Source organism: Odontesthes bonariensis, chromosome 3, assembly GCF_027942865.1.
Source record: "Odontesthes bonariensis isolate fOdoBon6 chromosome 3, fOdoBon6.hap1, whole genome shotgun sequence".
NCBI lineage: Eukaryota > Metazoa > Chordata > Actinopteri > Atheriniformes > Atherinopsidae > Odontesthes > Odontesthes bonariensis.
Window position 1 is genome coordinate 22,622,280 of NC_134508.1, and position 11,046 is coordinate 22,633,325.

General features: G+C 41.8%; 1 protein-coding gene across 1 annotated transcript; it reads left to right on the top strand.

The window, feature by feature from the left end:
- The first annotated feature begins 1,959 nt into the window (after positions 1-1,959).
- fbxo42 (F-box protein 42) lies at positions 1,960-10,751 on the top strand. The gene is made up of 10 exons (XM_075461038.1): positions 1,960-2,256; positions 3,245-3,524; positions 3,743-3,859; positions 5,825-5,959; positions 6,452-6,605; positions 6,693-6,803; positions 8,301-8,397; positions 8,611-8,667; positions 8,796-8,912; positions 9,031-10,751. Exons 2-10 carry the CDS (start codon positions 3,251-3,253, stop codon positions 10,087-10,089), a joined length of 2,121 nt encoding a protein of 706 aa, XP_075317153.1. The 5' UTR covers positions 1,960-2,256; positions 3,245-3,250; the 3' UTR covers positions 10,090-10,751.
- Positions 10,752-11,046: the final 295 nt, after the last annotated feature.

The following is an 11,046-nucleotide window of genomic DNA, read 5'->3' on the forward strand; positions in this document are numbered from 1 at the left end:
ATGACGTTATAACGTCAGTTTACACTGGTGGTTTCAGAGTAAAACCTGAACCAAGAAAAAAAGAAAAAACCTTCCATTGCAAAGTTTGTTATCGCAAGCGAATGACTGTCTTACTGTATTACACAACTATTTACGAGTTTTAATTTACTCCTGTCTTTGGCAGAACAAAAAATATTTTTATTTTTCACGTCATTTTTAAGACATCATTTTCATAAAATGGATGTAGGGAGGGTAGGGATGTATATTGTTGTTTTTTAAACCATGTCTCAGTGTAACAAAAACTAATGCCAACCCACTATTCTTCCTGCGTCCTTGTCAGGACTCTAGTCTATCTGATCTCCTCTTCAACTCATGGGTTCTTATTCTAGCTTTCATGACTCAAAAGCTCAATCAGCTGCTCTCACATGCACACATACATTGCCATAGTAACACATCATAACAGATCTAAAAACAGCCTTCAAAAACTAGCTTTGAAAAATTAAGTGTTTTCACAGAAAAGAGCTAATTAGAAAATGTTATAAAGATACAAAATGTTCAGAGCTATTTGCAGCAGACTGCCACAAATGCAGTACCATTCCAGAAAAAAACATCAGAAAGGGAAAAACTGATGATTATATTTACTCACCTCCACACATAAAAAGCAAAGTACAGAATAAGGCCAGTCTGGAGATTTTGGAGCAGTTGATGCGGGACTAGTGCCTTGCCACAAACTTCAATGCAATATGAACATCAAAATATATATTTTCCTATAAAACTAGAACTTAAATGCTTGCAAATACAAAGTTGTCAAACATAAATCTTGTGCATTTATTGGCATCATTTTCAAATTCAGTTGAAGAGCCTTGGTCAACAATGATAGCCTCCATAGGCTTCTTGTAGCCATCCAGAGGCTTCTTGCTCAATTAAATTAAATTCAATTCAGTTTCACTTATATAGCGCCAAATTACAACAAATGTCATCTCAAACACATTAAATAATATAGTCCAATTCAAGCTCCTGTCTGCATGTACTTTAGTGACATTATAGAGACTATAGATTCTTGTGCGATGGGATTTAAGGTGGACACTCGGCAAACGGTCAATCGCTTCCATTTTGACCATTATTTTCTGCTGTAAATGTGAACTCCAAATCACTAGACCCACAACTCCTCCCCTCACACCAAGTATTCTGACAATTAAAAACCCATTTTGTTCGACAGATCTTTGTCTGATTTAATCCTTTCTCTGATACATTAGTACCCAAAGTTGCAGTGCCAGCAAAGCAGCCCCACAGCATAATAGAACCTCTTCCATGTTACGCCACCATGCTGCTTTTCAGAAAAAAAGAGATGAACTGAATACCAAGAAAAAAAAAATCTGCTTATTATATCTGTGCATCATGTAGAACATTAATGACTGTGGCTTACGCAAAAGATTTTTCAAACACTGGTTCTACTTTTCTGCGCTATCCATTCAACAGTTGTGTCCTTCTTTGCCTTCACATAGTGTGCTATGTTTGTTATGAGCTGAAACCACCACTCAAGACTGGTCCAAGTCAGCCTGGAACTGAATTAAGTATCAAATGGTGTTTTTCTATCCACAATTTGCACAAACGTTTCATGTTTGAATAAGTATCTTTGCAATTTGATACTGGAACAGGAATTTATTTATTTTTGTGTGTCAGTTTATCAGAGGCTTCTCTGATTTCTTGTCTTCGCAACAGTGACAAGAAACAACAAAGACTGGAAACACTTTCAAAATTTCACTCATTGAAATCACCCATTTTCAATTTAATGAAAACTAATTATTAAGGACTGAGAAGAATTTTTTTTCTCTTAACAGCGTCCTTTAAAACCCCCTTTATTTCCTTTTTTTTTATATTTGGTTCACGTCACGGTTATTTATTTCTGAACATGATTAAGAGTCTGAACCAAAAAGTCAGGATTGGTCATCAGAGTAGCCGAATTAACACCTATTCTGCACAACAAATCAATTGATTATTATTATTATTTTCTTGCCTGGAGTAATCCTAACATCCATTGCACTAACATTCATCAGAGGACTACCATCAGCAGCTGTGGGAGCGGTGTCTGGGGCTGAGGACCCACCCTGGTAGCAGAGCCGGAGCAGCGCTCTGCGGCGGACGGAGAAAGCTGCTCTCAGAGCGGAAGATGGCGACTGTACGGAGGCTGCAGAGGAATCACCGGAGCTGATACCGGGGAGGAGGAGTGGAAAGACACACGCTTAGACCGTAGAAAAGAACACGTCTAAAACAACGGTATTAACCAAGCATCCAAAGTTACACAGTGAAATTGACAGTATTTCAGGAGTGGATCCAGGCAGAGTATCTGACATCAGGGGAGCACACAAACTGCTTCTGTCGAAGCTAACATTAGCAAAGATTATCAACAGAGGAGAAGACTGGATATATCAGCTAGCTTCTTAGCTTAAAGGGTGTAACGTTAACTGTTAACTTGAAAGGATGTCATGTCGACAAGACAATGGCGGAGTGGTGGATTTACATAACTGGTCAAACAAATTTAATCTACAAAAGAAGCTAAATGTATTGCTTTTAACCGTTAGCCAAAAACGAAAAAAAAAATGGTGTTAGCTTCCGTTAGCTTAGATGCTTAGGTAAGCTAGTGTTAGCTAACGCTAGCATACATACACAGAGGAAATTCTTCAACGTGTGCCGGTCGGTTTGGTTGGGAAATCGTTATTTGTCACAAAAATAATTCCTCATTTAGTCATTTTAGATAAGGTGTGCGAAAAAGGTTCTTGATTTTCTTGATACTAATAGTTAGCTTTAGGTGATAATTAGCATTAGCAGTCCAGTATTTATTTATTATGTGGTGGCTAATGATCGCTTGTTAGACGGGGCTAATAATATAACTGGGGGTGCTGTGTAGAAGGGGCCAACAGCAGTCTAAAGAAAGGTAACCATCCATTTCAAACAATACATCTAGCAATTTAACTTTCTCTGCGTGAAATGTCAGTAAATTGTTCAACTTGTTTCAGCTTCGCAGTGTCATTGGGTTTTGGGTTAGACCATATCACACTCAATTTTATGTAAGGTTTCGTCCTCGGGATGATTCAGTTGAAAGAGTCACGTAGATCAGGTATATGGTGGGTGAATCCTTGTAATTAAGTAGCTCGAACCAAAAAAAATCAATTGTCAATGTAATATGTTTTAATGTATCCGATGGTGATTATGCTCGAGATCATGAACGCGTGCATCACTAGCATGTCTCCTTGTGTCTCAACAGACAACAATGTCCCGTTCACCTGACAGTGAAGATGGATACTTTGTTGCCATGGATACAGAGGATGATTGTACAGAGACTGCTGGGATAACAGAGGAATCGGAGACAAAGATGGGGTCCTGTAGACAAGAACGGACCATGGACAATTGTGCCAAAGGACAGGAGAGAACCATGATGGAGTTGCCGGAGGAAGTTCTCGAATATATTTTATCCTTTCTCTCACCTTACCAGGAGCACAAGACTGCTGCGCTTGTATGTAAGCAGTGGTATCGTCTCATTAAAGGTATGTCCCTCATGTTTACATCATTTTGTGCAAAATTGAATCAGATGGCTGACTTGTTAGCATCACCGTGGATGTGTTTGGGCATCACAATGTAAAATATATTATATAGAGAGTTTACATAGAAATGATTAATTAAGATAGGTGCATATTTTACTGCTCTGGTAATGGCATCACTGTTTCTGTGTCCCTGTTGTTCACTTACATTTTTTTGGGAATAGGTGTTGCCTATCAGTGTTACCATGGTTTTTTGAGAGCTGTCCAGGAGGGAAATATCCAGTGGGAAAGTCGCACATATCCATATCCAGGAACCCCCATCACTCAGCGCTTTTCACACAGTCAGTATATGCTACATGGTGTTATCTGTAAAACCATCTTTTTTTCTATTCATTTTTCTATTATTGCATATATTTCTATAAGTCTAATTGCTACTGATATTTGTTCCCCGCACCAAAAGGATGAGCCATTAATTGACATTGAACATGGTAGCAACTGATTTAAAAATGACATTTCTGTTAGTAGTTCAGGGTTTACAAACAAAAATTGCACATAGCAGAAATGACATAAATCACTGAAAGATATAAAGAAATTCAATTCATTTTTATTTATATAGTGCCAAATACAACAAATGTCATCTCAAGGCACTTAGATAGTAAGTCCAATTCAAGCCAATTGGAATTCAATTCATTGTAATCATAATTATTCATAAAATAATCCAATTCGTTCATATAGAGCCAATTCAAAAACAATTTCCTAGCTAAGGAAACCAACAGATTGCACTGAAAACTTTTTCTTTTTCGGTCCAATCTCCCGTCCTGAGCGTGCCTGAGGCGACTGTGGAGAGAAACGACTCCCTTTAAACAGGAAGAAACCTCTGGCAGAAGCAGACTCAGGAAGGGTGGCCATCCGCCTCCACCAGCTTGGGTTTGAGAAGACAGAAAGGGGGGACAACAAACCCTGTAACACCATTCAAAGGATACCTGTTGGAACAGGGAAACACGAGTTAATGACCACAATAATGTCACATATACATAAAGAGAGTAAAGTGAGGAAAGGTGTGACAGATGAGGCTCCCCAGCAGGCTGGGCCTATAGCAGCTTAACTATGGGATGTTTCAGGTTCACCTGAGCCATCCCTAACTATAAGCTTTATCAAAAAGGAAAGTTTTAAGCCTGATTTTAAAAGTGGAAAGGGTGTCTGCTTCCCGGACATTTACTGGCATCTTATTCCACAAGAGAGGGGCCTGATAACTGAAGGCTCTGCCTCCCATTCTACTTTTAGAAACTCTGGGAACCTCAAGTAAACCTGCAGTTTGGGGACAAAGTGCTCTGATAGGAAAACATCTTACAATGAGATCTTTAAGATATGATGGAGCTCGGTCATTAAGAGCTTTATATGTAAGGAGAAGAATCTTAAATAGGAATTGGAAATGTGTTCCAATGGTACATAACAATAATAAGAATAAACAAAACACTATGACCCTATCCTTGTCATCCATAACTATAACCTGTCATGTCATATAAATGGCCACTGAAATGAGTCGGTCAAGATTTGTAAGTGCCGCAAAATAGCCAGTTAATGGGCACACCAAACTGTTATTTCAAAGAAAGCCAGTCAAATGTTAAACAGTGGAGGGCGAGCTGCAGTCGTGATATAATAATATTTGTGTTATTTTCATCCTGCTTTCATCCCGCATGGATTGAAACCGTTGAACAGTTAAAATTAGTGAGTCCAATAATAGTTATCAGGCAATGTTGTCAACAGTAGCAGCCGAAAGCACATCATTTCAAAGCTGTACCATCTTTTAATGTTTTGACATCATTTAACCAGTGGCGTGTAGATGAAATGCCCTCTGCTCTGTGGGAAAAGCTTAAGTTCTTGTTTATTGGAGGCAGAATATGTACGGTTTTTCATTTTGGATTGATCAGCTTTAGATTTTGAAAATAAATGTTCTGTGATCATTTGTGCTTTGAACTTTAAGATCACAGATTTTTTTTTTTTTGCCGCTTCGCTGACATAAAAAGCCCCCCCGTAAGTCTTCATATATTGCTGAAATAGAGATCACCACTTTAATGATGGGATCGTTTGAATGCTTGGTCTGACGAGCCATCCGATAGAAAACATCAGGCTTTTTTTCTTTTTCTTTTTAAATTAAGGCTCTTGACACTATTGCAGCTGAACTGGAAGCAACCGCACACACAGGATTTCAGTTTTCTTTGCCGTGTCGTTCTAAACATTGGCATGTAAATCAGTGTTTGCTGATCATCTGTGGTTGATTCATCTTTTCTTTTTGGATGTTGCAGGTGCGTGTTATTATGACTCAAATCAGTCTATGTATGTGTTTGGGGGTTGCACTCAGAGTAGCTGCAACGCTGCCTTCAATGATCTGTGGAGACTCGACCTTAACAGTAAGGAGTGGATCCGTCCCTTAGCATCAGGTGAGAGCACTGTAAATGCAGTAGTGAGGTGTGTAATCGCTGCAGCTGAGTACACAGTATTTAGGATGTGGTAATAAAATCCGGCACAGTAAACCTCGATTGAAGTTGTTTCACTGCTTCATTTACATTTTATCGCTATCAGCTTTGCAGCCTATAGTTCATTTTTCTCAAAGTGGATGCTGAGGATTAAGAATTCTGTACATGTCATCTCTGCAGACAGCATCAAGCATGAGAAATTGTGGAAACAACATCATAAAATTCGCGCTTGCATGATGTTTAGAATGTAGTTTTACTTGCATAAGAGGTGATGTTTAAGCTTTCTTGTGCTGCTGCAGCCACGTTTTCTCTTTTTCAGATGAAGCCGCTAATTGATAGGCCAAATATGTTTTTTGTACTAAATCATTTTGACACGTAATGGACTACAGATTAAGAAAATAACCCAGTGTTGTTATGCTGAAAATGTTAGTTTGCTTTATTCTTCTTGTTGTGCAGGCTCTTATCCATCACCTAAAGCCGGTGCGACTCTAGTGATGCACAAAGATCTGCTAGTGCTGTTCGGGGGATGGACGCGCCCCAGCCCTTATCCACTGCACCAACCGGAGAGGTTTTTTGATGAAATCCACACTTACTCTCCATCAAAGAACTGGTGAGGTGGACTTCAGTGGATCCGAGTGTAGTTTTGACAAAATAGTGACAAAATTGAGACTTTTTGTTTTGTCTTCTACTGTCTCAGGTGGAACTGCATAGTAACAACACACGGACCCCCGCCAATGGCCGGCCACTCGTCATCTGTAATTGGAAACACCATGGTGGTGTTCGGTGGATCGTTAGGAGCACGGCAAATGTATGACATTTTCTTTCTAATGAACAACATGTTTAACAGGGAAGAGCGTGCGTTTGTACTCAAATTCAGTCGCTGTGTGTGGCTCTAAGACACTGACTGAATGTGTGGCCTTTAGATTTATTGACAACGTTTATTTCGTATTCCAGCCTCGGTGAGTTCTTCCAGTCACGTAGAAATCACGTAGAATTGTTGATCTAAGTTGCCCGTAACCAAAGTACGTGCGCAGATGCATCTCCCATCAGGCAGTGACTCACGTGGAGTTGTGACAACCTGTTTCATTGCATTAGGAGACCAAAATATTGTTTTCTAAGGTGTCGGAGTGAGTAAATTGTTATAAAAGGGAATACTTCAGCTCAGTCTTATACTCTATTGTATGTGATAACCTGTTTTTCATACACGATATCCTGGAAATGTAAGGAATCGGGTATGGACATTTCCAAAGTTGCCTTTTGCACAGCCTCGTGGTTACACATAACCACCTGCGTTGCTCTCACCCCATGCAAACAGAAGGATTATCGGTATTCAGCCAACAGGTTTGCATCCAGTCCTTTGAACAGTCCTCCAATAAGTGAAGAGGTCATCACTTTCGGGTATGACCCTACTTGGAGGTCAAATGCCGACTGGGTTTTAAAGTTAGCTTGAACCGGGAAGCCTGCAGTTAAAACGGAGTGAAAGACAACAGAAAGCACAGACGGGTAGAGGGTGGCAGCTACACTGGAGAATTTAGATCATTGTTAACGATTTGTTTCGCTTCACCACAATGCGGCTCTTTGTTCATTCCGACTCCAGCCTGTTCTGCAACAGAGTAAACGTAAAAGACCAACCGCAAAACACCGACACCAGCATAAGCAGCCACAGATTGTTTGACATATTTTTGTGACTGTCCCAAGTTGCAGCAAAAAGCTGCAACGGGTAGATGTGTGTTTTCAAAACCGTCTCTCACACTAACGCAGAGCAGATGCTAATCCGTCCACGAACACTGTTCTGTTCGCACTACTTTTAATAGTGTGCTGATTAGAGGAACAGACAGGAGAACATGCATAAAGCATGCTGCAGAAAAAGACCTGTCTTTAGTGCAGGCTGTTTTTACAATAATATTAATAATGCATGTAGTCAGATGTTTCCACTGTATTAATGAAAGCGCAGAAAGCTATTTGCAGACGAGCAGAAAAGAGCCCAAAGTGGAAAATATAAATCTGATCTGATCTTAATCTTAATCTTAATCTTAAATATCATCAGCACAAGCTTGTCTGCTTTGAACACTTATCTACTTTGGTCACAAAGGGGCTGGTATGGATACTAGGCTGACTTTACACCAAGGATAGGTTAAACTCTGGCTAAAGTCTGGTTCTGCTGACGCAGAGACTCGTGTCTCAAGCTGCTTGTGTGGATAATCTACAGAAATTCAGTCAAAAACAGCTTTATTGAAGAAAAAATCTGCTGTCATCCCCCATGATGATTTTTTTTTTTTTTTTGTACCTCTTTGGTGTTGATCAGGAGTAATGAAGTCTGGGTTCTGGATCTGGAACAGTGGTCCTGGTCCAAACCACCCATATCAGGCCCATCACCCCATCCACGAGGAGGCCAATCACAAGTAAGAAGGTTTTAGTATTTTAACCCAGGCTGATAATTCAGTTCCTGTTTTTGACAGATTGTAAAGTTTATAGATGAAAAGGTGGGAGATTGTTTTAAAATGCCTTTTTTTTTTTTTTTTTTCTCCACATACTCACAAGAGAGCTTGGAAGTGCTAGCTTATGTGTTGTATGCAAAAAATAAATGAATGGACTCTTAATTTTTTTTCTGTTAGATTGTCATTGATGAGAAGACTTTACTCATCTTGGGAGGCTGTGGTGGTCCTAATGCAGTAAGTTTTTGTTTTTTTTCACCGTTACTTTTATATGGAATCAAAACATGTTTATAACTCAAAGGAATTTGAACAAATCTTGGCTCCAACTATTGTCTTGACTTACCGCTTTATGCTGTGCATCAAAGCTCCTTAAAGATGCCTGGCTGCTCCACATGGATGCCCCAGCGTGGAGGTGGCAGCAGCTGCAGGTGGAGAACGAGGACCACGGAGCTCCAGAATTATGGTGCCACCCAGCCTGCAGGGTAAGTGTTTGACTCATGTGTGAGTCCTGCTCTGTGTGTTTGTTCACTCATTGATCTCTTAATTTCTTTTAGGAAATTCTTTTTGACTTTATTTCTTTCCTCCTCCACCGCCCACAAGGTCGGCCAGTGTGTGGTGGTTTTCTCACAGGCTCCATCTGGCCGCGCACCGCTCAGCCCAAGTCTTAACTCGAGACCCTCCCCCATAAGTGCCACACCCGCCCCTCTGGGCCCTGAGCCGCCTTCCCTGCGCTCTCAGTCTCCTGTGCGGAGCGGGGCTGCGGGTGTTGTCCTGGGAGCGGCTGAAGAGGCCCCGTGTGTGAACGGTCGATGGGGCACTCTCAGACCTCGGCCCTCAGCCAGAGGCAGTGCCAGAGATGGGAGCCCATCTTCCTCGCAGCAGCAGTCGCCTTCGCAGGGCCCCGACAGCCCTCCTCTTCCTCCCCTTCCTCCTCTAATAAATGGATCCTCACCTTCTCCTCGGACCAGTCCAGCCCAGGCTGCATCCCCTCCCTCTCGCCCTCACCTGCCTGCCTCCACAGACTATGGCTGGGAGTCTCCACCCTCTGCTGCTCCCCACCCCGAGGTTCCCAGCACTAACGGCCTGCACACACCTCCCTCAGGCTCCCCTCTCACGCCCCCAGGAGCGGTTTCCCCTGCTGCCTTACGACGTGGGCTGGAGGCAGTGAAAGACAAATCTTCCTCATCTTTACCATCTTCATCGTCGTCGTTTTCCCTTCAGACACAGGGGGCTTCTCCTATAGGAGGAAGTGGTGGAGGAGGAACGGGTCCTTCCGGAACACCTCCATCTTCATCCTCCAGCCCCCCACAAGCTGTTGGAGCTGATGGACATGCTATCCCACCTATAGCACGACGCCTCGGCCATCACCCACCTCAGAGCCTGAACGTAGGAAAACCTCTGTACCAGTCTCTTAATTGCAAGCCCATGCAGATGTATGTGCTGGATGTGTCCCGGGCAAAATCCGCTGGGGTCGTGTCCTGGAGAGTTTACGGGAACGGGACTCCCGCTGCAGTAACGGGGCCTCCAGAGACCAGCCTTCACACCGTCGTACAGGGCAGGGGAGAGCTCATCATTTTCGGGGGGCTCATGGACAAAAAACAAAACGTGAAGTACTACCCTAAAACCAACGCCTTGTACTTTGTACGCGCTAAAAGGTAATGCAGCTATAGGCGTGATGTGGAAGACGGACGCTCCGCCCTGCGACGACACGAGGGAACTGACACACAAGGCCTTTTTCCTGTAGGAAAGATTCTAAGAAAAGAACATAATCATTGCTAGATGTTTCACTTCAGAAATTCACTATTGTCCCTTCTGCCTACTGCAAGCATTCAAAAGGAAACACTTTAACTACACTTTGATAAAATAGTTTGCTTGAATGAAAATCATGAGTGTGTGTGTGTGTGTGTGTGTGTGTGTGTGTGTGTGTGTGTGTGTGTGTGTGTGTGTGTGACTGCAGTGATTGGAGAGAATTTAACTCTTTTTCTTTTCTTTTTTTGATCTTCCCCCAAAACGTGAACAACCAAACGAAAACATTTCAGTTTTTTGTGTCATCACCCCCTTGAGCTCTGGAAAGTGGAAATACTCTGGATGAGCCAACTCTGTCGACAGAAACTGTTGACGACTACCTTGCTTTTTGTATCACTCTTTAAGCCTGCGATGTTTACATTGAAGACAGTGTGAGTGCGCGTGTGTGTGCACGGTGGTGGTTACAAGTTGTTGACTAAAGTGTGTCGGGGTCCATGGTGGCTGAGAGGTGGCACTGTACTATAAACATAGTTAAACAATAAAGGCCTCCATGTCTGCTCTGTCACAGCCTTAAAGTTTTTGTGCGTGTGATGTCGAGCGAACGCTTCTAATGCGTTTCTTCTCCCTTTTTAATCTGAGGAGTGGATAAGAAGCATGGGAGCGAAGAAAGGAAATGATTCGAATTTTATCATCGTCAGAAAAACCATGTAGCAACATACAGTCGGTCCAAAAAAAAAAAATATATGTATATTCTGTGTTTGTGTTGGTTTCAGTTCCACTTCCAAGATTTTTGGTTTGATTCCTTTTCCAAATACGACCAAATAAAGTTGTTTTTCACACGGGAAGTTAACACTGTAGCAGAAAGTATCG